General features: G+C 43.1%; 1 protein-coding gene across 5 annotated transcripts in view; it reads right to left on the reverse strand.

The window, feature by feature from the left end:
* Window positions 1–27,486, reverse strand: part of CNGB1 (cyclic nucleotide gated channel subunit beta 1) — a 64,084-nt gene extending 36,598 nt beyond the window's left edge. The window contains exons 1-15 of one of the 5 annotated variants that reach the window (XM_056525360.1): window positions 27,264–27,486; window positions 25,972–26,034; window positions 20,532–20,644; window positions 20,390–20,429; window positions 19,483–19,525; window positions 19,287–19,404; window positions 18,980–19,004; window positions 18,845–18,887; window positions 18,447–18,570; window positions 18,302–18,329; window positions 17,923–18,052; window positions 17,653–17,746; window positions 17,321–17,357; window positions 17,220–17,244; window positions 17,108–17,122 (exon numbers count right to left, since the gene is read on the reverse strand). In XM_056525360.1, the coding sequence (XP_056381335.1) occupies window positions 17,108–17,122; window positions 17,220–17,244; window positions 17,321–17,357; window positions 17,653–17,746; window positions 17,923–18,052; window positions 18,302–18,329; window positions 18,447–18,570; window positions 18,845–18,887; window positions 18,980–19,004; window positions 19,287–19,404; window positions 19,483–19,525; window positions 20,390–20,429; window positions 20,532–20,644; window positions 25,972–26,034; window positions 27,264–27,270 (905 nt within the window). In that variant the 5' untranslated portion in view covers window positions 27,271–27,486. Of the gene's footprint in view, window positions 1–17,107; window positions 17,123–17,219; window positions 17,245–17,320; window positions 17,358–17,652; window positions 17,747–17,922; window positions 18,053–18,301; window positions 18,330–18,446; window positions 18,571–18,844; window positions 18,888–18,979; window positions 19,005–19,286; window positions 19,405–19,482; window positions 19,526–20,389; window positions 20,430–20,531; window positions 20,645–25,971; window positions 26,035–27,263 lie in introns of those variants that run through there. The other 4 variants (XM_056525361.1, XM_056525362.1, XM_056525364.1 and 1 more) reach the window with 4 other exon arrangements.
* Window positions 27,487–27,700: the final 214 nt, after the last annotated feature.

The following is a 27,700-nucleotide window of genomic DNA, read 5'->3' on the forward strand; positions in this document are numbered from 1 at the left end:
GGAAAATTCCCAAATTTCATAAAAAATGTAAAAAGTTTGAATTTTTATAACTTTGAAGCTCTTTGCTTGTAAGCAAAATAGACATACCAAATAAATTATTTTTTACACTGACATGTTCTTGTAGACCCATATTTTTTATTTTTACAAGGGGTAAAAGGAGAAAAAGCCCCCCAAAATATCTAACCCAATTTCTCTCGAGTAAGGAAATACCTCATATGTGGGTGTAAAGTGCTTTGTTGGTGCACTAGAGGACTCAGAAGGGAAGGAGCGACAATGGGATTTTGGAGAGTGAATTTTGCTGAAATGGTTTTTGGGGGGCATGTCGCATTTAGGAAGCCCCTATGGTGCCAGAACTGCAAAAAAACACCCCTCATGGTATACTATTTGGGAAACTACACCCCTCAAGGAAGGTAACACGTGGTACAGTGAGCCTTAACACCCCACAGGTGTTTGACGAATTTTAAATAAAGTTGGACGTGAAAATGAAAAATTTTATTTTTTTCACTCAAATGCTGATGTTACCCCAAATTTTTCATTTTCACAAGGGGTAATAGGTGAAAATGTCCCCAAAATTTGAAACCCCATTTCTCTCGAGTAAGGAAATACCTCATATGTGGATATAAAGTGATCTGCGGGTGCATTAGAGGGCTCAGAAGGGAAGGAGCGACATTGGGCTTTTGGAAAGCCATTTTGGTGAAATGGTTTTTGGGGGGCATGTCACATTTAGGAAGCCCCCATGGTGCCAGAACAGCGAAAAACACCCCATATGGTATACTATTTGGGAAACTACACCCCTCAAGGAACGTAACAAGGGGTGCAGTGAGCATTTACACCCCACTGGTGTTTGACAGATCTTTGTAACAGTGGGCTGTACAAATGAAAAATGACATTCTTCCTTTTCACGGACTACTGTTTCAAAAATCTGTCAGTCACCTGTGGGCTGTTAAGGCTCACTATACTCCTTGTTACGTTCTGTGAGGGGTTTAGTTTCCAAAATGGAGTCACATGTGGGTATTTATTTATTTTGCGTTTATGTCAGAACCGCTGTAACCAGCAGCCACCCCTGTGCAAATTACCAGCTTAGGCCTCAAATGTACATGGCGCTCTCTCACTCCTGAACCTTGTTGTGCTCCTGCAGAGCATTTTACGTCCACATATGGGGTATTTCCATACTTGGGAGAAATTGTGTTACAAATTTTGGGGGTCTTTATTTCCTTTTACCTCTTACGAAAATGAAAAGAATGGGACAACACCAGCATGTTAGAGTAAAAAAAAATTTTTTTTACACTAACATGCTGGTGTAGACCCCAGCTTTACCTTTTCATAAGGGGTAAAAGGAGAAAAAGCCCCCCAAAATTTGTAGCGCAATTTCTTCCGAGTACGGAGATATCCCATGTGTGGCCCTAAACTGTTGCCTTAAAATACGACAGGGGTCTGAAGTGAGAGAGCGCCATGCGCATTTGAGGCCTATATTTGGGATTTTCATAGGGGTGTGCCCGGATGCAAGCATTACACTTGCCTCCTCCACCAAAAATACTGTACGTTAGTGTTCCCCAAACAGGGTGCCTCCAACTGTTGCAAAACTCCCAACATGCCTGGACAGTCAATGGCTGTCCGGCAATACTGGGAGTTGTAATTTTTGCAACAGCTGGAGGCTCCGTTTTGGGAGGAGGGGGCGGCTACAGTGTAAGGGGGTGTATATGCATTGTTTTACTCTTTATTTAGGGTTAGGGTTAGTGTAGTGTAGTGTTTTTAGGGTACATTCACACGGCCGGGGGTTTACAGTGAGTTTCCCGCTGTAGCAGAAAATTTGACGCATCTCAAACTTGAAGCAAGAAACTTGCTGTAAACCCCCGCCCATGTGAATGTACCCTGTACATTCCCATTGTGAGAGGGGGGCAAAACTACAACTCCCAGCATGCATTGACAGACCGTGCATGCTGGGAGTTGTAGTTATGTAACAGCTAGAGGCACACTGGTGTGGATTGGAAACACTGAGTTAGGTAACAGACTACCGCAGTGTTTCCGCACCACTGTCTGTTTCCTAACTCAGTGTTTCCCAACCCATGTGCCTCCAGCTGTTGTAAAACTACAATTATAACTCCCAGCATGCACTGACAGACCATGCATGCTGGGAGTTATAGTTTTGCAACAGCAGGAGGCACACAGGTTGGGAAACACTGAGTTAGGAAACAAACAATGTTTCCCAACCAGTTGTTGCCATACTACAACTCCCAGCATGCCCAGACAGCAGAGGGGCATGTTGGGAGTTGTAGTTATGCAACAACCAGAGGAGAACAGTTTGGAGACCACTGTGTAGTGGTCTCCAAACTGTAGCCCTCCAGATGTTGCAAGACTTCAACTCCAAACATGCCCAGACTGCCCAGGCATGCTGGGAGTTGTAGTTCGGCAACATCTGAAGGGCCAGATGTTGCCGAACTGCAACTCCCAGCATGCCTGGACAGTCTATGCATCAGATGTTTCAAAACTACAACTCCCAGCATGCTGAGACTGTCCAGGCATGCTGGGAGTTGTAGTTCTGCAACATCTGGAAGGACAGTGGTCTCCAGATGTTGCAAAACTACAACTCCCAGCATGCCCAGATAACCAAAGGCTGTCTGGGCATGCTGGGAGTTGTAATTTTGAAACTCCTAGATACAGCAGTGAAGATCACTTTACGGCAATCTTCACTGCAGTATCTAGGAAACTGCCGCCGCTGCCTCCACTTGCCTGCCGCCTCCTGTCAGCCGCCAGTCCCTGGTCCTCGGTCCGCCGGAACCCAGGTAATCGGTGCCGGGGGTCCCTGCAACGGCCCCTGCACATCGCCGCCATCTTCCCCCGCTCTGCCCGACATCCAGGGGCGGGTAGAGTGTGGGAAATGAACATCCCCCCGCCCCTGCCCTGCGATTCGTCGATTGGCTGGATCGGCCAATCGCAGGGCATAGGAGGAGGTGGCATCGCCGACCCCCAGGCATTTGCACGGGATGCCTGCTGAATGATTTCAGCAGTCATCCCATTCCGATCCCCGCCCGGCTAGCGGTGGGGATCAAAATTCCCACGGGCGTACAGGTACGCCCTTGGTCCTCAAGTACCAGGACGCAAGGGCGTATCCATACGCCCGTGGTCCCCAACAGGTTAACCTTAGGTGTGGGTGTTTGTTTGGCCTGCTCGGGTAAATTGCATAAAGCATAAGTGAGCCCTCCCCATACAATCTTTGTTTCCTAATTTAGAAATCTGTATAAATTTCTGGCATCAGTTGATTTGAAAGCATCTGTTTTCCACTTGTTTCCACCGGAGTTCCCCTTGAAGACCTCACACAATGATTTCATGATCTCATGAGCTCACATAGTGACATAGTAAAGAGCTAGTAACTATCACATCCATGACATGAGTTTCTTGTATGTAGAGAATTATGGGGTCATCAGGGGATTCAGTGGTCCACGGATCTGACTGGTAAATCATTAGCCAGTCACACAGGAATCAATGTGATTGGATGAGGATGTGAATGTGTTGACAAGAAGCCATCACATAACCATACAAACATGATCCACTTCTTACTCCTCTGGGTAAAAACAGGCATTGCCCATAAAATACTAATAATCAAGAGTAAAAATTACTATAAAACATTTATTCTAAAAGCACAACAGCTTCTTTTTCAAGTGCATAACAAAGAACAAAATGGTATAAAATACTCCACCGGCATATCACATGGCTCAAAGCGTTCTGATGTCATTACGGTATACACACATATATACGCACTTGTGTGCACAGAACACAAAAAATATGTGTACTGTGTATACAATATCCCCCAATTACAACTAGATACAACTATAAATGAATATAAATGTAATAATACTGTATAAATATAAATATAATAATTATACCAAATTAATATAATACAGTATATACACACTACCTGACTGCAAAAAATGAATTGTAAAATATGAATCCATATATAAATGTATTAATACATCTAAACCTATATACATAGTAAAAATGAAAAATGAAAAATTAAATACATATACACCATAATGCTGAAAAATAAAAATAAATAGAAAAGGATAAAAAAAACTATAGCTGCACTTATATCTAAACCGTAGTTCTTTCTATGGTTTCATTCAAACCATCTGGCACTAATGTGTTACACTTATAAATCCAAAAAGATTTTCTATGAATTAGTCTCTGAAACCTGTCAGGAATAGATATCGATATAGATTCCATTATAAAAAGACTTAAAACTTCTATATTACCCCCATGGACAAGGCAAACGTGGTGTGAATTTCATAAACTTGATGGATATTATGACAATGTTTATTCATGGATTGGCGCACAGCCCTAAATACTGGAGGCTACACACACAAGATATGTAATACCTGGTCTTGTAGGGATGCATTTTTTCAGAATAGGGTCCACCTTTAAGACCGCCCAATGGTTATCAGGTATGGACTTTAATAAAGTAATAAAATTAAAAGAAAATTTTCTATTATTATTATGTTTCATATTCTTAATTTTTAATCAGATCTACTTGTTCTAAACCTTGTGTTTTCTGGAAGGCAGTATGTAATAAACCCTCAAGATAACCCTTCTCTTTAAAATGATTATATAAAATCCTGGATTGGGTCTTGAAGTCTGTGTCTAGACTACAGTTCTTTCTGACCCTGCGATACTGCCCATAAGGGATAATATATCCACTTATGATGATGGCAGCTCACAGAATACAAAAGACTATTGACGTCTACTTTCTTGAACTGTGTTTTAATGCAAACACTACCCCTCTCAACTGTGAAAATGTCAAATCTCACATATTTAGGTGTGAAAACTAAACCCCAGTCATGAGTGTAACATCTGCGCTCCGGCCAGACACGCTCTCTGTGAGCGGTCTCTTGTCATGTCCCTGTTGCCGGCGGGGCTGGGATTCGCATCACAGGACACGCCCGCATGCGAATCCCAGCCTGTCACTCACCTCCCAAGTTTTCCTGCTCTTGCAGCCCCGGAGCTCATACATGTAAAGGGCCAGTACTCATTTAATTAAGTTGCTACACCTGCACCCTGTCTTTAAGTATCAGTTCCTCCCTTTGCTCCCAGCCGGATCTTTGTTGCCTTGTGCCCTAGTGAAAGCATACTGTGTTACTGATATCCATATACCTTATCCTTGTTCCGTTACCTGACCCTGCACTTGTGCTGCCAGGCCTGAACTACTGCTACCTTTACCCCATCTTGCCAGTTTCCTTTTGTGCCACGCCACATCCCAGTGTGGACGAATCGTGTCAGGAGTAGCGACCTGGGTGCCCTCTGGCGCAGCAAGACCATCTCGCTTTGCGGCGGGCTCTGGTGAAAACCAGCGGCACCTTAGACTCCGCTCCCTGGCACGGCTCACATCATCATCCACACAGACCCAGAGGATCCACCACCTGCCGTGACCCTTACAGTAAGATCCGGACATGGATCCCACTGGGGTGCCTTTGCCAGATGTCTTGGATCTTTCCACCTTCGTGGCTCAACAGTTGCAGTAGTTAGCCCATCAGACGCAACAACTGATTCAATTCTCAGCTATGGTGCAACAGCTTCTTGCCACTCAGCAGCAACAACAGCTACAGCCTCCTGTGTCTGCAGCTTCTCCCGGGACCAAGCTTCACTTGTCCTTGCCTTCTAAGTATGACGGAGATTACAAACTGTGTAGAGGCTTTGTGACGCAGTGTTCTATTCATCTACAACTCATGGTGGATCTTTTCCCGACGGAGTGTACTAAAATGGCGTTTGTGGTCAGTCTACTGTCTGGAAAAGCTTTAGCCTGGACCACTCCTCTCTGGGATCGTAGAGATCCGGTCTCCTTGAGCCTGTCGGCCGTCCTTTTAGAATTCCGCAATGCATTTGAAGAACCCGCGCGAGCCTCCTCTGCCGAGATGGCTCTTCTGAACTTCTGCCAAGGGAACTCCTCCGATGGCGACTACGCTGTTCAGTTCTGCACTCTTGCCTCTGAACTTGCTTGGAAAGACGAGGCCTTGTGTGCTACCTTTAAAAAAGGACTTTCCTCTAGAATCAAGGATGCACGAGATTCTCCAACTAACCTGAGGGAACTTATCCATTTAGCCACTAAAATTGATTTGCGTTTTGCAGAGAGGCAGGAGGAACTTCCTTTGGAAAAAAAAACCTGCCCAAAAACGTTGATAACCTCATCTGGCACCCGTGTTCCCCCGTGTTCCATCATCCACCCCTACTGTTTTCTTTGTGTCCTGCCGAAGAGGCTATAGAGGTGGACCGTTTTCGCTTAACGCAGCAGGAAAGATCCTGTCGACGCAATGAGAATTTGTGCCTATATTGTGCCAGTCCGGAGCACTTTCTCAAAGACTGTTCTGTAGGTCCACCGTGTCCGGGAGAACGCTCTCATCTTGAACAAGTAGGAGTGGCATCCCTTCATGTGAATATTACCTCTCCTCATTTGACCACCCAGGTTCAAGTGTTTACCTCTGCCAAGACTTCTTTCATCTCTTCTGCTTTTTTGGACTCTGGTTCCACTGGCAACTTCATTGGTTCTTTTCAGGTCCATAAACACCGTCTTCCAGTGACGTGTCTTGTCAAGCCCTTCTACATTTCTTCTGGTAATGGACAAAATCTGAACTGTAAGGTGCAATTCCGGACTGAAGCCCTCATCATGCAAGTGGGGGATCTGCATAAGGAAAAAATTGAGTTTTATGTGCTACCACATTGTACTTTGGAGCTTCTTCTTGGTCTTCCTTGGATATAACATCATTCTCCACAACTTGACTGGAAATCTGGTGAAATCACATGCTGGGGACAATTTTGCCAAGATCACTGTCTTATGCTAGCCTGCTAATAAAAGCTTCAGAGCCAACGCTCTTTCCAGATCCTCCGATGTCGCAGGATTGGACTCCACGCCAAGACATAATGTTCCTCCTGCGATATCTTCTATGCCTGTTAAACTCAGACGTAAAGTCTTGAATTGGGGACATTCGTCTTTGCCAGTTTGTCACCTTAGAAGACCCTTACAGCCTTTGCCCATTCCAGAAACCCTTTGGTCTCATGTAGTGGGGAGCTTTCTGAGTTCTAAAGAAGAGGGGGAGACCAAAGGGGGAGGGGGGTACTGTAACATCTGCGTTCCGGCCAGACACGCTGGCCGTGAGCGCTCTCTTGTCATGTCCCCGCTGCCGGCGGGGCTGGGAGCCGGCGGGGCTGGGAGCCCGTCACTCACCTCCCTGGTCTTCCTGTTCTCGCAGCCCCGATGTGCGTGGCCCCACCTCCTAGGGCATGCGCCGGAGCTCTTACATTTAAAGGGCTGATACTCACTAATTAAGTTTCTAAACCTGCACTCTGTCTTTAACCTGTTAAGGACCCAGGGCGTACAGGTACGCCTTGACACGATGGTACTTAAGGACCCAGGGCGTACCTGTACCTGAAGGGATAGGGGTGAGGTGGCAGGGGTGCCACCCCTCCTATCCCTTCTATTGGTCGTCTAGAAGCGACGACCAATAGCAGATGGGGTGGTGGGGTTAACTTTCGGTTTCCCCATTCTGCCCACCCACAGTAGGCCAGGCAGAACAGGGAAACCGACGAGGACCAACGCCGAAGGTCCACTTACACATCGGCGGCGGCATCGGGCTGCGATCGGCAGCAGAAGAGGATGGCGATGCGGCTTCCTGGATCCTACGGAAGCCAGTGAGTTGCCTAGCAACATCTGGAGGGCTACAGTTTGAGACCACTATACAGTGGTCTCTAAACTGTAGCCCTCCAGATGTTGCAAAACTACAACTCCCAGCATGCCCAGATAGCTGTTTGGGCATGCTTGGATTTGTAGTTTTGCAACAGCTGGAGGGCTACAGTTTGGAGATCACTGTGCAGTGGTCTCTAAACTGTGGCCCTCTAGATCTTACAAAACTACAACTCCTAGCATGCCCACACAGCAGTTTGCTGTCTGGGCATGCTGGGATTTGTAGTTTTGGGTACATTCACACGGGCGGGTTTACAGTGAGTTTCCTGCTTGAAGTTTGAGCTGCAGCAAACATTTTGCTGCAGCGCAAACTCCTAGCGGGAAACTCACTATAAACCCGCCTGTGTGAATGTACCCTAAAAACACTACACTACACTACACTAACACAAAATAAAGGGTAAAACACTACATATACACCCCCCTACACTGTCCCCCCAATAAAAATGAAAAACATATTGTACGGCAGTGTTTCCAAAACGGAGCCTCCAACTGTTGCAAAACAACAATTTCCAGCATTTCAAGACAGCCACTGACTGTCCAGCCATGCTTGGAGTTTAGCAATAGCTGAGGCACCCTGTTTGGGAATCACTGGCGAAGAATACCCCTATGTCCACCCCTATGCAATCCCTAATTTAGTCCTCAAATGCGCATGGTGTCCTCTCACTTCGGAGCCCTGTCGTATTTCAAGGAAACAGTTTAGGGCCACATATGGGATATTTCCGTACTGGGGAGAAATTACACTACAAATTTTGGGGGGCTTTTTCCTCCTTTTACGCCTTATGAAAAGGAAAAGTTGGGGACTACACCAGCCTGTTAGTGTAAAAAAATTAAAATCTTTACACTAACATGCTGGTGTTGCTCCATACTTTTTATTTTCACAAGCGGTAAAAGGAAAAAAAAGTCGAAAATATCCCATATGTGGATGTAAAATGCTCTGCGGGCGCACAACAAAGCTCAGGAGTGAGAGCGCACTATGTACATTTGAGGCCTAAATTGGTGATTTGCACAGGGGTGGCTGATTTTACAGCAGTTCTGACATAAACGCAAAAAAAAAATACCCACACGTGACCCCATTTTGGAAACTACACCCCTCACGGAATGTAACAAGGGGTATAGTGAGCCTTAACACCCCACAGGTGTTTGAAGAATTTTCATTAAAGTTGGATGGGAAAATGAAAAAAATAAAATAATTTTACTAAAATGCTGGTGTTACCCTAAATTTTCCATTTTCACAAGGGAAAATAGGAAAAAAGCCCCACAAAATTTGTAATGGGGTTACAAAATTTGTAACCCCATTTCTTCTGAGTAAGAACATACCCCATATGTGGATGTAAAGTGCTCTCCTGGCGCACTACAATGCTCAAAAGAGAAGGAGCGCCATTGGGCTTTGAAGAGAAAATTTGTCCGGAATTGAAGGCCACGTATGTTGACAAAGCCCCCATAGTGCCAGAACAATGGACCCCCCCACATGTGACCCCATTTTGGAAACTAAACCCCTCACTTAATGTTATAAGGGGTACAGTGAGCATTTACGCCCCACAGGTGTCTGACAGATTTTTGGAACTGTGGTCCGTGAAAATGAAAAATTTTATTTTTCATTTGCACAGCCCACTGTTCCAAAGATGTGTCAAATGCTAATGGGGTGTAAATACTCACTGCACCCCTTATTAAATTCTGTGGGGGGTGTAGTTTCCAAAATGGGGTCACATGTGGGGGGGGGGGGGTCCACTGTTCTGGCACCACAGGGGCTTTGTAAACGCACATGGCCCCTGACTTCCATTTCAAACAAATTCTCTTTCCAAAAGCTCAATGGCGCTCCTCCTCTTCTGAGCATTGTAGTGCTCCAGCAGAGCACTTGACGTCCACACATGGGATATTTCCATCCTCAGAAGAAATGGGGTTACAAATTTTGGAGGTCATTTTCTCCTATTACCCCTTGTAAAAATGTAAAATTTGGGGGAAAACCATCATTTTAGTGATTTTTTTTTTTTCATTTACACATTTCCAACTTTAACAAAAAGTCGTCAAACACCTGTGAGGTGTAAACGCTCACTGTACCCCTTGTTATGTTCCTTGAGGGGTGTAGTTTCCAAAATAGTATGCCATGTGGTTTTTTTTTTGCTGTTCTGGCACCATAGGGGCTTCCTAAATGCGACATGCCCCCAAAAACCATTTCAACAAAATTTCCTTTCCAAAAGCCAAATGTGACTCCTTCTCTTCTGAGCATTGTAGTGCGCCATCAGAGCACTTGACGTCCACACATGGGGTATTTCCATCCTCAGAAGAAATGGGGTTACAAATTTTGGGGGGCATTTTCTCATATTACCCCTTGTAAAAATTAAAAATTTGGGGGAAAACTAGCATTTTAGTGAAAAAAAAATCATTTACACATCCAACTTTAACGAAAAGTCATCAAACACCTGTGGGGTGTTAGGGCCCACTGTACCCCTTGTTACGTTCATTGAGGGGTGTAGTTTCCAAAATGGTATGCCATGTGTTTTTTTTGTGGTTTTTTTGCGGTTCTGGCACCATAGGGGTTTCTTAAATGTGTGCATGCCCCCCAAAAACCATTTCAGAGAAACTCCCTCTCCGAAATCCCATTGTCGCTCCTTCCCTTCTGAGCCCTCTAGTGCACCCACAGAGCACTTCACATACACATATGAGATATATCCTTACTCGAGAGAAATTGGGTTACAAATTTTAGGAAGATTTCTCTCCTATTACCCCTTGTAAAAATTCAAAAACTGGGTCTGCAAGAACATGCCAGTGTAAAAAATGAAGATTTTGAATTTTCTCCTTCAATTTGCTGCTATTCTTGTGAAACACCTAAAGGGTTAACAAACCTGTCATTTTGAATACTTTGAGGGGTGCAGTTTTTATAATGGGGTCATTTATGGGGTATTTCTAATAAGAAGGCCCTTCAAATCCACTTCAAAACTGAACTGGTCCCTGAAAAATTTCGATTTTAAAAATTTTGTGAAAAATTTTAAAATTGCTGCTATACTTTGAAGCCCTCTGATGTCTTCCAAAAATTAAAATATGTCAACTTTATGATGCCAACATAAAGAAGACATATTGTTTATGTGAATCAATATATAATTTATTTTGAATATCAATTTTCCTTATAAGCAGAGAGCTTCAAAGTAAAAAAAAAAAAAAAAAAAAGCAGCATTTTCAATTTTTTCATAAAATTTTTGCATTTTTCACCAAGAAATTATGCAAGTATGGACTAAATTGTACCACTAACATAAAGTAGAATATGTCACGAAAAATCTGCATCAGAATGAAAAGTAAAAGCACCCCAGAGTTATTATGCTTAAAGTGACAGTGGTCATATGTGTAAAAAATGGCCGGGTCCTACAGTGAAAATTGGCTGGGTCCTTGAGGGGTTAAGTATCAGCGTCTCCCTTTGCTCCTGGCCGGATCTTTGTTGCCTTGTGCCAGTGTGAAAGCATACTGTGTTCCTGATATCCCTGTAACTTATCCTTTTCCGTTACCTGACCCTGCACCTGTGCCGCCTGACCTACTGCCAGTTACCTTTTGTGCCACGCCACATCCCAGCAACCTATGTGGACGAGACGTGCCAGGGGTAGCGACCTGGGTGCCTCCTGCCGCAGTAAGACCATCCCGCTTTGCGGAGGGCTCTGGTGAAAACCAGCAGCACCTTAGATTCTGCACCCTGGCATGGCTCACGTCATCATTCACACAGGCCCAGAGGATCCACCACCTGCCGTGACCCTTACAATGAGAATTTAAGTAATTGACAAATTCAAGTGCTTCAAGCATGCTACCAGTCCAAATAAAAAATAAATCATCAATAAAACACCTGCAAATTAAAATATATCGGTCAGACTGGTCAGTCATGTATAGGGACTCAAAAAGCCCCATTTGCATAACTAGGGGAAAATTGAGTCCCCATCGCACAGCCATAAAAAACGCTCTCAAAAGAAAAAGCATTGTGATTTGAAATATATTTGATTTCTGTCCAACAGAAAAAAAATTTGAAAAACACCAAGTGAAAAGTCCCCCTCCAGAAAGTGAGACATAGCTTCAAGATGCTTATTTTCAATGATGTTGGAATACAAAGAAAGAAAAAACATCAAGTGTTAAAAATTGAAAAAAAAATTTGGAAATTAAATATCATTCAATTTCACTAATAAACTGGGTGGAATCTTTTAAAAACACAGGGAGAGAACATACAGAATTTTTGACTGTAAAAAATGATCAGTTATCTAATTTTTATTATTTACCAAAAGTCCACAAATCTGAAACCAATCCCCCTGGCCATCCTATTATTTCTGGTATTAATTCTATTAATTCACATTTATCTCATTATGCTGATTTATTTCTACAGAGTTAGGTATGTTCTCTCCCTGTGTTTTTAAAAGATTTCACCAAGCTTATTAGTGAAATGAATAATATTTATTTTCCCCCAAATTTTTTATTTTTAACACTTGAAGTTTGTTCTTTATAATCTAACATCCAACAATTTTATTACCAGTTTTAATAGTTTGAGTTCCAAAATAAAAAAATATTTAATAACCATTAGGCAGTCTTAAAGGTGGACTCTAATCTGAAAAAATGCATCCCTACAAGACCAAGTATTACATGTCGCAAAGCAAAAAGTTTAACAAATATTCTGGCTCCAAGTAAGTTGAGGACCGCTCCAAATAATAATGATATTATTACATCTAATGTTATCCGTGCAGGTGCCGCCAGGTGCGGTTCTGATAGATGCCTTTGTTGTCAGTGGATTCCTGTGTCTATTAAAAACACAGTCCAATCTTTTTCTACTGGTGAGGTTTTTACCATTAAGGAAGCCTTTACTTATATGAAGTTTTCCCTTTTGTCTTTTGTGTGTGGCCTCCAGTATGTTGGGTGCACTGTTTAGACTGTGCGCCAATGCATAAATAAACATTGTCATAATATCCACATCAAGTTTATGAAACACAGTATTTCCCACCACGCTTGTCTTGTACATGGGGGTAATATAGAAGTTTTAAGTCTCTTTATAATGGAATCTATTTTGATTTATATGTTCCTGACAGGTTTAAGAGACTAATTCATAGCAAATCTTTTTGGATTTAATAGTGTAACACATTAGTGCCAGATGGCTTGAATGAAACCATAGAAAGAACTACAGTTTAGATATAAGTGCAAATATAGTTCTTTATCCCTTTCTATTTAGAATTAAGGTGTATATGTATTTAATTTGTCATATTTAGTTTTTACTATGTATATGGGGTTAGATTCATTTATAAATGGATTTATGGATTCATAGTTTACAATACATTTTTTGTGGTCAGGTAGCATGTATATATTAATTTGCTATAATTATTATATTTATTTATATTATTACATTGATATTCATTTATATTTGTATCAAAGTAATTGGGGAATATCGTGTACATATTACACTTATTTTTTTATTTTGATATACATAAATACATATGTTAATATTTTGTATATATACTCTTCAGTATAGGATTGGGCAAATATTTCATTGTTGTATAAGTTACATACAGTGGCGTTGTTAGGTTTGATGTCACCTGGTGTGGTAAAAAAAATGGTGTCACCCCATACTCATACCCCCCCCCCCCCCCCCAAGAAATGTTTTAAGCCTGTTACCAATTGCCAAAGAATGGGACAGTGCTAGAGAAGTGTTAACCATTTGAAACTAAAGCTCCCAGTATGACCTAAGCAGTGGTGAGGTCATGCTGGGAGTTGTTGTTTCACCCATCATAACTGCAGAACTTACAAGTGACTACAGCTCTGATGGGGTGGTCAGGCACAGACATTTTGGGAGGCAGGTGCTTAAAGGAGTAGTCCAGTGGTAAACAACTTATCCCATATCCTAAGGATAGGGGACAAGTTGCAGATCGCGGGGGTCCGACCGCTGGGGCCCCCCGCGATCTCCTGTACAGAGCCCTGACAGCCCGCGGGAAGGGGGCGTGTCGACCCCCGCACGAAGCGGAGGCCGACACGCCCCCTCAATACAACTCTATGGCAGAGCCGAAGTGCTGCCTTCGGCAATCTCCGGCTCTGCCATAGAGATGTATTGAGGGGGCGTGTCGGCCGCCGCTTCGTGCGGGGGTCGACACCCGCTATCTGGCCGGAGAGCCTGGCCCCTGTACAGAGAGATTGCAGGGGGCCCCAGCGGTCGGACCCCTCGCGATCTCAAACTTCTCCCCTATCCTTAGGATAGGGGATAAGTTTTTCACCACTGGACTACCCCTTTAAGTTAAAAAAGGGCACTACCATAATTATTTTAAAATGTTTGGAAAAAAAAAAACATTAAAGTAAATCTGTCAGAAGTTTTGTGGTAGCAAACACCATTTCAATCCCTAAATGATTTTTTATTTTTGTACACATTTTTTTTTTTACTCCTCGCCCATAACCCTCAACTTTCCACCTTCTGTTTCTATGCAGTGCACTGTGTCTGGTGAAAATGCCATGTTATCTTTAATAACATTCCGCTATGTAAACATGGCCTCAGAGAGGTGAGGTTTATCAAAACCTGTGGAGAGGCAACGTTGACCAGTTGCCCATAACTACCAATCACATTGCTTCTTTTATTTTTTACAGGCCTTGTTAAAAATTAAAGAAGCGATCTGATTGGTTGCTATGGGCAACTTTGCCTCTCCACAGGTTTTGATAAATCTCCCCCATAGAGCAGTGTTTCCCAACCAGGGTGCCTCCACCTGTTGCAAACTACAACTCCCCGCATGCCCGGACAGCCTTTGTCTGGGTATGCTGGGAGTTGTAGTTGTAGTCACCCTGGTTGGGAAACACTGACATAGAGGCTAAAGGGTGTGAGGACATAGAGGCTGAGGACAAGGGACAATATGCTAATAGGCTAAGGAGGAAAGATGACATAGAGGCTAATGGGTTGAAGGTATGGAGACTCAGGAGAAGAAGGATGTGGAGGCTATGAGGGGTGAGGTGCATGGGACAGTGTTTTCAAGCTACTGTGCCTCCAGCTGTTGCAAAACTACAACTCCCAGCATGCTTAGTCAGGCAAAGGCATGCTGGGAATTGTAGTTTTTCAACGGGTGGAGGCACACTGGTTGGGAATCACTGGCATGGAGGATATGGAGACTGAGGAGCGAGGACAGAGGCTATTGGGGATGGTAGAACATGGAAGCTTTGCTACGGTATGTACATATCATCTGAAGCCTCAGCAATGAGCAACCTCCTATTCCCCACTGTGCAGTGCTGTGGTGGCCTCTAGCTCCATGTATCAGGAGGAGGAGTCGGTCCAGTAGAGGGGGAGGAGCCAGCCCAGCAGAGGGGGAGGAGCCAGCCCAGCAACGGAGGAGAAGGAGGATTGTTGAGCTCAGGCAAGTGCCTGACAAGTTGTTAGGGCACCAGAGGGCAGCAGCATTAGATGGGCCCATTTTGACCCTATGTGTGCACGTCCCATATCAGTGACTACAGGTGACGTCTTCTCTATAGTCTTCCCTTATCTAATTCAGATGGTACATAACGCCAGGACATCCAGCATTCTGATCCTCTATATGAAAACAATAATCATTATAACCCTGCTACACACTGAATCCCCTGAATATAATACTACCACATACTGTACCCCTGAATATAATACTGCCATACACTGTACCCTCTGAATATAATATGACCACACACTGTACCCTCTGAATATAATACTACCACACACTGTACCCTCTGAATATAATACTGCCATACCCTGTACCCTCTGAAATAATACTATCACACACTGTACCCTCTGAATATAATACTATCACACACTGTACCCTCTAAATATAATACTGGCACACACTGTACCCTCTGAATATAATACTACCACACACTGTACCCTGTTCTGTGCCCTCATCATATTAATGCCCCCTGTCCTGTGCCCTCCACATAATAATACCCCCTGGCCTGTGCCCACACATAATAATTATGCCCCATCCTGTTCCCCCCACATTATAAAGCCTCGTCCTGTTCCCACCACATAATTCCCTGTTCTGTGCCCCCACATATAATACAAATACCCTCGTCCCCCCCAACGTAACCCTGTGCCCCTCACAAATAATTCCCCCTGTCATGTGCCACATATAATGCCCCCTGTCCTGTGTCCCTCACATATAATGCCCCATCATATGTGCCCCTCTTATATAATGCCCCCTGTGATGTGCTCCTCACTTATAATGCCCCCGTCATGTGCCCCTCTCAAATAATGCCCCGTCATGTTCCCCTTCACTTATAATGCCCCGGTCCTGTGACCCTAACATTTAATGCCCCCTGCTCTGTCCCACTGACATAAAATGCCCCTGTTCTGTGCCTCTTACATTAAATGCCCCCTGTCCTGTGTCCATCAAATAGAATGCCCCCTGTAATGTGCCCCTCAGATATAATGTCCCCTGTATAATGCCCCCATAGGGCCCAAAACATGGTAAAAAAAAACAACAACAATTATGCTCACCTTATCCACGTTCCCATGAGCAGGTCTCTCCCTTGCTTCTGGTTTGCAGCGTATCAGCCGCAGGGACAGGATCTCCGGTAGGCGCAATGACGTCACATCATCGAGCCGACCTGCTGGGGATCGCGTCCCTGCGGCTCACACACTACAAGCCAAAAGTGTCCCGCCCCACCATTCTAGTGTACTGCCTCTGCATTCCCAGAGGCAGTACACTTGCTTGCATTGCTGTGTGACACCATTGCAGGATTACTTCCCGCTTGACGGTGTCACTCCACTTTGCTCGCAGTGATCTGAGGACCTGGGGGGTTGGGGGGTGCTGGGAAGGTTAGTGACTTGGCGGCATCACAGGGTATCACCCCATCAGGCTGGCGTCACCCGGTGTGGCCCGCACTCCCCGCCCTCCCCCCCCCCCCTTGCTACGCCACTGGTTATATATATGCGTTGGATTAGTTCCAACATAAAACCTGTCATGAATGGAGTTTGTATTGATTATGTGATGTTAAATTTGCATATTGGGATCATGTGTGTATAGCGTGACAATATGTTTGTTATGCCCTTGAAAAATAAGCTGGTACGGCTTAGAAAGGCGTTGGGCTTTTATAGTCATTTTTACTCTTGATTATTAGTATTTTATGCTTAGCACCCGTTTTTACCCCGAGGAAAAAAAAGTGGATCGTGTTTGTATTGTTCTCACGCCGAGAGCGTGGTTTGGGAAGGAGCTGTAGCCCGATGGTGGTTTGTTGTAAACCTGCATGTGCCTTTGTATGAGTTGTGCATGTATCTACACAATTCTTCGAGGTGAGTGGTTCTATATTCATTTGACCCACTCACTACTGCACAAAGGAGCGCTCTGTGTGTGGTGGTATGCTGTTTCGGTGGATGTGTGTTCAGCCATGCATAAGTGGCAAGTAATTACTGCAGAGAGACGGGTGACATACCTAGTGCTGTCAGCGCTGCATTCCAGCATATGGAAACAGAAGAAAAAGAAACTTCATGTCACACATGTGAACAGACTCAGGAGACACCAGTGATATATGATGGGTCACTAACCTAGTCTTGGAGTCCTTTTGGGTCACTGCAAGGAAAAACACAGAGCTTCAATACAAACCCTACCCAGTAATAAGACTGACCCCTATGTACTGAGCCCTCACCTGCTGGAAGCGCATCCTCCTCTTTATGCTTTTCCACCTGTCCAGAAAAGACAAATATTACCATCCCACAACCCAAACTGACTAATGCCCCATTCAATTGTCCATCCCCTCAGATCATTGTCAGGGTCCTGCCAGTACAAAAATAATAAACACCAATGACTGGACATATGTGTGGACACAGCACCAATTCTCATATTCTGTATTTACGCACAAGGCAAAGTACCACATCTCTTGTTATGTGAGAGCATAGCACAGTACCATGTTTGTGGTTTTCTCTATGGACACTGCACAGCAGTACTTCTTTAGTACTTATGCTGGATGACCTCACTCACCTCTACATTTTTAGGGGCTACAGCTGGCATCTCCGGTTGTGGCACCACTTTTCCTAGTCCTTGCATGAGCCAGTTTAACACTCCTGTGCCAGCACTGTAAGACAATGTTGTTATCAGAAAAGCCATGCGGTACAGTGTGCACTAATTGGGGTTAGAGTGGCAATAAGAAGGGGTGGGATCAGTGCATGGGGGTAGATGATATCACAGTGAGGCCATACTGGAGGATTGGAAGCCAATTCTATAGGTTTCCTCACACTTTTATGGACATACCTTGGCTCAGATATTTTGTCCACTGTTGCAGCCTCTGCTTCTAAGGTGACTACTGGTTGTACCTCAGCTGGGACAGGTAGGGGTGGTGGTACAGGACTGACAATAGGAGATGCTGGAGAAACGATCACTTCTGCAGCAAAAGAAAGTGTAAGGATGAGTTACCACTGCATCTTTGTTTCCATTTCACTGTTTTCGTAACATATAAATTCCACTCATAAAGTCTACCCACCACCATATACCCTCCAGTCACCTGGTTTCACCTGTCACATTATAATAAAATGCCCAATTTTGATGCTATAGATTTTGTCTCCACCTACATACTACTTTTTCCCCCCATCTTCCCTGTGTTGTTATCATGTGGCAGCTATGGAGCACCCACCTTCCACCTTTTCTGGTTGTGGCTTTTGCTGGGAAAAAATAGAATAAGGAGGTAAGTTATTTTGGCACAGAGTATTCACCTCGGGGTCAAATGCTCACTTTGTGAGGTACAATTTTTCATCACCCTAGTACACTTCTTCACCTACCGGTTCCACAGTTACTGCACCAAGCTCAGAGCCAGCACCAATGTTCGTCTGTGGGCTCCATGTTGGCTGAGGAACAACCTTCTCCAAGCCGTGTGACAACCAGGACAGGACACCCATGGAGGAGCTGCGGGTAAATGTCACATGAGATGAGTGGCTATGATGCAGATATGCCAGCCTATCCCCCAGTTGATATCAGACCTGCTATTCTTCTCATCTATTTTAAAGTGCTATCTGGTCCGTGGCAAGCTGAGTGACAGCCAATATAGCTGCCAACAGTTTCCAAATAGTTGTCACCCATGTTTTCTAAATTTCTAGTCATAGGGCACAGATGTTGCACAACCTTTTGGACAACTGGGACAGAAAATTCAAGGTCATGGGCCTTATCTTTGTGTCAGTACCTGTCACTCTGTTCTGTGGGTCCATTCTCTGCTACTTTATCTGCTATGAAGAAAAACAAAAAATAAATATGAATGGTAAAACCTGGACCAGCACGATGGACAAGAATGCCCCTCATTGTCTCTACCTCTCCTTACCTGCTTCACTTGTTGTCTTTGGCTTCTGAAATAGAAATAAATTATTTTTTTAAAGAAAGAAAAGCTTAATCCAGGACAGTAATAAATGACTAACAAAAAGGGGACAGTGATTCAGAAGTATGACTAACAGTGACTTTGGCTAACACCAGGCCACACAATCTCTGGATCACCAGATAATAACTTTATTTCCTTTCTTTTATCAGGAAAAATATGATAGACAGAGAAAAAAGTAGCAAAAATAGAAGAACAGAGTATTTTGGCAAAACCAACAGCATTATTATCTTGATAGGTTACAATAAGAGACTACCTGAGCTATCACTGACTCTGTCATTTCCTTGTTTCCTCTTGCCAAAACAGGACTGTCCACTGGCTGAGGGACAACCTTCCCCAAGCCTTGTGAAAGCCAGCCAAGAACTCCCCCCGAACTGGATGATAAAGAAACCCCCAGTTACACAAGATTTGTTATGACCAAATCAATGGAAACAAAACTGAGACACACTTACCTCTTATCAGACATTGCAATGGTGGCCTGTGCTTTGGAATCAGCTGCAAAAATACAGAAAATCAAAAACAGAAACAACTACCTACCATTCTGGGCCAACTATAAAACAAGATCCCAGGTCACCTATGTCAAGAGAAAAACATCTCGGGCCAACTATATAGCTAGATAACTATCCCATGCCAACTATATATTGAAATAATATATTCACTCAGCACTATAACTATCCTAGGCCGAGATAACTATCCCGTGCCAACTACATGATTAGAGAATTATACTGACTGAGCACTATAACTAAAATAACTATCCTAGGCTGATTATATAACCAGATAACATTTCAGGCCCAGTATATACTGACCCAGTTATATAAATTATAAATAGACATATATCCTAGGTTAAATATAGCAGCAGGTAACTAACTACCTTAGGTCAACCCAAATAAAAATCCTGGGTCAACTATACAACCATAAAAAACATCCCTGGCTAACTATATAACCAGATAATCATCCTGGGTCAACTATTTAACCAGATAACTATCCTGGACTTCTTTGGTCAATACGTCTTTGGTCAATACTATCTTTGGTCAATAATATAACTAGATAACCATGTTGGGCCACCAATATACACTGTAGCAAGATAATCATTCCAGTCCAACCCAATCATCCCAATATAACCATAACTATCCAGGGAAAACTATACAAACACATAACTATCGTTGACCAACTATATAACCAAATAACTTGCCCAGGCCAAATACAGTATGTAACTAGATAATTATCCAACCAATAACCTATCATACCATAGGCTTATTCACTAACCATCCATCCTAATAACCTGTGGATACAAAATGAACTAATTTAGTATATAAACTGTGATGTACTGGGGCAGAAAGCAAAGGGTCAACTGGTTACCTTGGGGGTTTATGGGTTCTTTCCGTGGACAGGTCACATTCTGCAATAAAAAACAGTAAACTATGAGGTGAATTCATGGTCTTGATGACGTTTCCATCGCTCATATTGATGATCCCAAAGTATATATAATTGTATATTCCACCTCAGACAAAGAAGGGGTTGTGGGGCTCGGGTCTTGCCCATCATGAGATGCCTTTTTGGGGGTCTCTGGAGGTTGTGGAATCACTTTATCAATCCAGCTGAACATTCTGTAACCTGCAAAGAGATGATTTAAATGATGATACCAGGGAACAACTTGAGTTACTATGATGTGGATTTGTGGTTCTGAAAGTATCGCATAATAGAACACAGCCCAGCAGACACCATCAAACATAATAAGGGAGATTTATTAAAGCAGGTGCAGAGGAAAAGTTGAGCAGTACAGCAACAAATCAGATTGTTTCTTTAATTTTTAAAAAGGCCTCTGAAAATAAAAGAGGCAATTTAATTGGTTGGTATGGGCAACTGCTTTACTTTACCTCTAAACAAGTTTTAATAAATCTCCCCCAATATGAATAAAAAGTGAGACTTTGAACACAGTATAGCACATTATAGGCTTTATAAGGTATGGTAACTTAGCAGTCAGCACCACACGACAGGCTTAATATACAGCAGCTCATCAGACAGTATCACATGTAATAGGATTAGATACAGCAGCAACGTCATTGTCCCTGTTATTATTGACTTACACCAAATCAGCCAAATCATTAAAGGGTTATGCAGGATTAAAAAGAAGAAACATAGCAGCTTTCTACAAAAAAACACAGCACCTCACTTGTCCTTAGGTTGTGTGTGGTATTGAAACTCATCTCTATTCACTTAATAGAAGGATATTAATTATATAGGCAGCAAGTTAACAATAATTTCTTTAAATTGACGTTTGTGCCCCAGTACCCCAGTATTACTGATTCATGTGGAAATAAAAGTGTCGGCCACCTGGTCCATTCTAATGGAAGTGGTATTGTAGCACAAATAGTTAAAGAAAATTTCTGCTAGCTATGGCCTTGTTCACATCAGCATTAGTAGCTTCATTAGGAAGTTCTGTTTGCTCGTTCCATTACAACAACAGGACTTTAGTGGAGAAAAAACATCCTGCAGGTCATTATTTTTTCTATGCTAAAATTCGTCTAAATAATAGACATCTAACAGAAACAGGACGGGCCCCATTCAAAGTCAATAGACCTGTCAGGATCCATTGTTACACACTCTGTCCAGTTCTGCTATCAGCGTCTGTAATTCAGTTCCCAAAAGGATCTCCGTAACTCTGATGTGAACATGTAGCTGCAAAGCTGGTAACCTGTCAGAATGCCCACACTAACCCTGAAGGTACCATATACATGGGATAGCTGTCGGCCAAACATTTGTTCAGCCAACAGCTATCTTTTCCAATCCCTTCATGCACATGAACATTTCTTTCAGCTAAGCTTTCATGTGTTCTGAATAGAGAGAGGAGGGGTAAGCCATTGCCAGACTCCTATGATTGCAGCTTATCTCTCAAAGTGCATAAGGATTGCACAGTTGAAATCTAACTTGCCCAATCCTTCTCTCCCCCAACATCGTCTGTTGATGTAGAGTTGGGAAGTTTCTATACACATTAGACAGTCAGCTGGTACCAACAAAATCAGGGTGTTCAGCACCCTTTTTTTCTAATTTGTATGAGATCCTTTCAATATTAACAAAAGAACCTACAATAGCTTTATTAGTGGTATAAGGGGACCATGGATTGTTGAATCACATTTATATTATGTGGTTGGTCAAGTGTGTGTATGTCACATACCAGTAGAAGAGATTGCACCAGAATGCGCGATGGGGACAAAAAGGCAAGTTGCGGAGGCAGTGTAATGCTCGGGGCAATGTTCTGCTGGGATACTTTGTGTCGCACCGGGGCCCTGGTACCTAAGGGGGCCCCAAAGCACATCTGCCCCATAAGAGACCAGTATTATAATTGGCATATGGGGCCCTGTTTCAAATTTTGCAACCTGGCCCAGAAGCTACAAACTACCCCTCTGTCACCTACCTACATATTATTGCAGACCAAGTTAATCACTTTATGGCAAATGTATTGCTTAATAGTAATGGTCTTTTTTAGTGGGTTACTTGGGTTACCCATACTTTCGAAAAGATTTTTGAACACTTTTTTATTTTTTATTAACCCTTCAGAGCAGTGACAAGATGATAGTTGCGCCCTAACTGCTATTTTATCGAGAAATTAACAATGCATTCCACTTACCAATGGGTGCTTGTTGTTGGAAGGTTATGCCCAGTATTCACAAAATGAAAAATTCAACAGCACCACTTCGAGATATGTCAGACAGTCCATTTTTTATGAACAAAGAAAAATTATATTTCCATGCAGGTCTTTGTTTCCTTTTATTAAATCATAACAGAACATATAGGCCCAGATTTATCAAACTGTGAGAGAGAAAAAATTTAGTAAATTTCCCACAGCAGCCAATCACAGCTCAGCTTTCACTTTACCAGAGCTTATTAGCTGAGTTGTGATTGGCTGCTGTGAGAAAATCTCTCAATTTTTTTTTCCCAGTTTGATAAATCTATAAATCTCCCCCATAGGAATTCAATTTATTCTGATAATCAAATTTATATTCAGATGAGATATCATATTAAGGAAGTTTGGGTCTTACAACCAGGGCTCAAGTCCTACAGGAATGCGTGGGAACTGAGTTCCTGCCCTTTTTCCACAGCAGGAACACTGTTCCCATTAGCAGCAGTCCTTCAGGATCAGCTTTTGAGTGTAATTCTTGGATGAGTTCCTTCACTTTTTTTCCCCAGGACTTGACCCCTGCTTACAACCTTTATAAACAGGTAACCAACCAGTGCAGATGTGTGTATCTTAAAAAGCCCAGTTCACTTCTGTAATTGAGCCCCTATTTTTATTACTACTCATTTCAGGGGGACGGGACCAGAGGTGGACTTGTTTTCCAGAAGTACTTGCATCTGGATTTCCCATTCCCTTCTCTGGCAAATCACAACATAGCTCCTCTTTGATTTACCATGACATAGTGCTGAAGGTGCACTGAAATGAATAGCCTGGCACTGTGCTGGAGGGTGATTTACAGTACACTACTATAGATGGGGAGTTATTGATGCACTGGATTTGCAAGGTGCTATGTGAACAGAAAGGAAAGCAGCATCACAGCATGGTAGGGGTTAAATTATATAAGCCGACCTGCACATACCACAAGCTAAGCCCTGCCCCCACATCCAGCAGTCTGTCTTGGTGTCTGTTAGGCTTGGGTCACATCTACATAATGTTATTCTGATGTTCTGCTTCATCGTAGGAGCTGTGCTGGATCTACTATACCCTGGATACCAACAGCCCCTAATGGACCTCATTGACTTTAATGGGGTCTGGGGTTTCTATCATGGTTCATGGCGTTTTACCAACAAACCAGAACAGCATGCTGCACTGTTTTATCCACATGTTCAGTGGAATCTATAACAGAGTATTCTAATAAAACCTCCAACACACATATGAACCTAGCCTTACTAGAGGCAGACTGAGCCTAACAACATGCAATAAGCAGCAAATTCTCTGAAAGTAAAACCCCTAGTGATCAAAAGTTTGTACACATTATTAGGGAGTAAGAAAGCAAATAGAAATTTTCTTTGTGTGAAAAGTTAGAGTCCATCTATAGAAACTATAGTACCACGCTCCAGAATTGGTGCTCTATGAAAGATTTTAAAGTCCGCCAGACACAAAAAATGGCACAACAGGAGAGAAGATGCAAATAGGTCAATATTTATACCATAGCAACCAATGACAGCCGAGGTTTCATTTTATGAGAGCAATTTGAGAAATGACTGATGAGCTGTGATTGGTTGCTTTGGGCAAAGCAGACAAGTTTTCTTTTTATGCAGATAGGTAAATCTGGGCCGTTGAATATATTGATAAACTTAACCTATTTGTATCTACTCTTCTCTTGTGACTTGAATTTTTCTAGGTATCTCAAAGCAAGATAATATGTCTTGAAAACAAATTTCAGGAATGATTGAGGAAGGTGACACAGTTTGTTGACTTGGCCTCCAAAAACTCGATTGCCATCCGATCGAGCATCTGTGGAATGTGCTAAAAAATAAGTTTGTTCTATGAAGGCTTCACATTCAGAAGTCTTGCTAGGTCCATGCTTTGACGGATCAGGGCTGTTTGGGCAGCCAGAGGGGTAACTCCACATTAGGCAGGTTGGTTTAAAATTATGGCTGAACGGTGTATAGTGCTATTCTCAGGTTGTTTGCACCCAGCAGAATGGAACTAAGCACCACTTTGAACAGTGTCTGGATCATAGTCGGCAACAACCCCCCGTTCACACACTCATATCAGACAGTTAATAGACCCCCCACATATTTTACCTTGTGACTCCTGCACTCCAGGCACCTGAGGCTTGCACTCCTTCTGTTGGCTCCAGCAGCCACAGCGTCCTTGAGTAAATCCTTCTATTGCTGAAGTAGCAAAGTACAGTCTGATCCTGTCACTGTCACAGGATAAATGGATTTCACACTGTCCCTAATAGCCAAATACTGTGAGATGTGTGCAACCCCCAACTAATCCCCATCATTACTAGCCCCAGCCCGTATACACAGGGCCCTGCCCCCATTCTTATATTCGAGCCTGGCTCTTTTCCTTATGTGCAGAGCCCAGCGCCCCCATCATAATACACCGAGCCTTTCCTTGCCACACTGTTTATGGGCATCCAGAGGAATCCCTGGTCAGTATACACAGGCAGGACGATTCACCTGTATGCACCTAAGATGTAATATAAGATTATGCAACAGGATTCTGAGCTTTGTGACTAGAGACTATATTACTGCCAGAAGAAGATACCATAATCCTGGAGACTGCAGCCCAGATCTATAGACACGTGGAACATATATGATACTAACATTCCACACCATAGTTTTGGATTCAGTTTTTAGCCAAAGCCAGAAGTGTATCCAGAAGAAAAATGAAGTATAGGTCCTCCTTTTATATTTCATATTTCCTTTCGGATCCACTTCTGGCTTTGGCTCCGAAAAACTGAATCAAAGATTGCCACAAGAACAACAAAATTTTTCCTAAAAACTTTGTGTGCCAAACTTGGCGTGGACATGTATAATACTGACAGGCTTCACATTCAGAGGTACATAAAACATGTATGACAATCCACGTGTGGAGAGCTATAAACATGTAAGGATTGACTGGGGTATTACGAATACAGCATTATTTCTTTAAGTTGTGGTTTAACATGTTAATTTCAAGACAGGAAACAACTGAGCGTTATACTTGAAATAAGTGACAGGTCTCTTATTACGACATATTTAAAATGCATGCTTCAATTCACAGTGTAGACTACATTCCCATTGAAAATAATGGGCTTACATGGCATGTTATTCAGCATGTATTTTGGCACGTAATATATTAAATACACACATACTATGTACACTCAACATTGAAATTACAATACCAAGGACAAGTCGCATGTTTTTTTCAAATAGAGGAATTGCAGGTAAGCAGTCTAAGATCTGCCAATGATCAAATATTCAAGCACCTAGCTCCAGGGGTGTCACTAGCACCAGGTATTTGGGGTCCCATGCAATGACACGCTGCAGGTCTGAAGGGAGAAAAGACATAAGTAAGTATATTTTGTACTGCTTGGCCACAATGGGGTACTATGACTACTTGGGGGAGCAGGGGACAATATTACTATATGGGGTTGCACAAGAAGGCATTAATACCACTTCAGGCACAGGGGGCATTATCACTGTATAAGGGCACAGGGGCATTATTTCCATTTGGGGCAAATAGGGAATTATTTGTAAATGAAGGCATAGGGGACATTTGTTTAGTTAAGGAGTCAAAAGGGTGCATTGTTTCTATAATGTAGACAGAACAAAGATGGAGTCCAGCACTGCAGTCAAAAATAAGAACGCTGTTTATTGGAACATCAAAACAGGAATGGTTCACAGATCACACGGACAAGGGAGTGACGGATTTCAGCATACTGTAATAACTGTATAGAGGCCTCATCACTGTATTTGAGAATAGTCAAACCATTATACAGCGGCAAGGTGGGTTGGGGGCTATCAATATTAAAGGGTGGGGGTAATACTGAGGCAATATTTGTGAATGTAGAAGCATAGAAAAAGAAAACACTGAGATAGCGCTCTATAGTGCTTTTACCTATGGCGGGTATATAGTAGATTGTGGAACAATAGGTATGCTCACCTTTGTATGTTGTGCTGGCAGGCACAACACTGATTAAAGCATTCAATGTCATAGTGTTCATGAGAGCGGCTGACCTGTCTGTACCGGATCCATACTGGTGCAGTAGAAGATGCAGAATTGTAGAAAGACTGAGGGTGTTCCTTGCAGGGAAGGCCCCTAAAAACCGACCATGGCTGGTAGCACTCCTATAAGTCTAGGACAGTGCATTGAGTGCAGTAAGTAAAATATTTATCTGTATATGTTTGGACAACGTGTTCAAAAGGCAGAGTCCTTTCTTCTTGAAATGGACCTGAAAGGATTTTACCTGTTGAAATATGTTGTCCAAACATATATACAAATAAATATTTAGCTTACTGCACCTAATGCACTGTTCTAGAGTGCTACCAGCCCTGGACGGTTTTTAGGGGAACTCCCTGTCAGGAACACCTTGCACTCTTTCTACAATTCTGCATTACTTGTGAATGAGATTACAGTAGGGGCATTATTAGTAAATTGGGGGTCACAGTGGGGGCAGTATTAGTGAGTGGGATCAAAGTGTGGGCACTATTAGTGAGTGTGGGTCGTGTGTGTGTGTGTGTGGGGGGGGGGGGACATTATTAGTGAGAACATTATTACCAGACATTATTTCCAATAGGCCACTGCCTAAGGTCTTGCGCTGGTGGGAGTTTTGCTCCAGTCTTCACCCCAGCAAGAACATCAGCCCCTCTGGCACTTTAAAAGAGGGGCTGCTCACAGAGAGGAGCGTAGGGGAGAAAGGAGGAGTTGTCTCATCACTTCTTGTGCCTCTTTCAGTGCTGTCTTGGCTCCAGCTTCCATTGTATCTGCCACGGCTATCACTGAACAGAGAATTATTGGGCGGCTGAGAGGTTATCATGCACAGTGCACAGCGAAATAGTACATGCTGTACTGTGACATCACTGTGCTTATTAACCCTGTACTGTGATGTCACTATGCATTTTCACCCTTTACCTATACCAGTGTTTCCCAACCAGGGTGCCTCCAGCTGTGGCAAAACTACAACTCTCAGCATGCCCGGACAGCCTTCGGCTGTA

Source organism: Hyla sarda, chromosome 6 (assembly GCF_029499605.1).
Source record: "Hyla sarda isolate aHylSar1 chromosome 6, aHylSar1.hap1, whole genome shotgun sequence".
NCBI lineage: Eukaryota > Metazoa > Chordata > Amphibia > Anura > Hylidae > Hyla > Hyla sarda.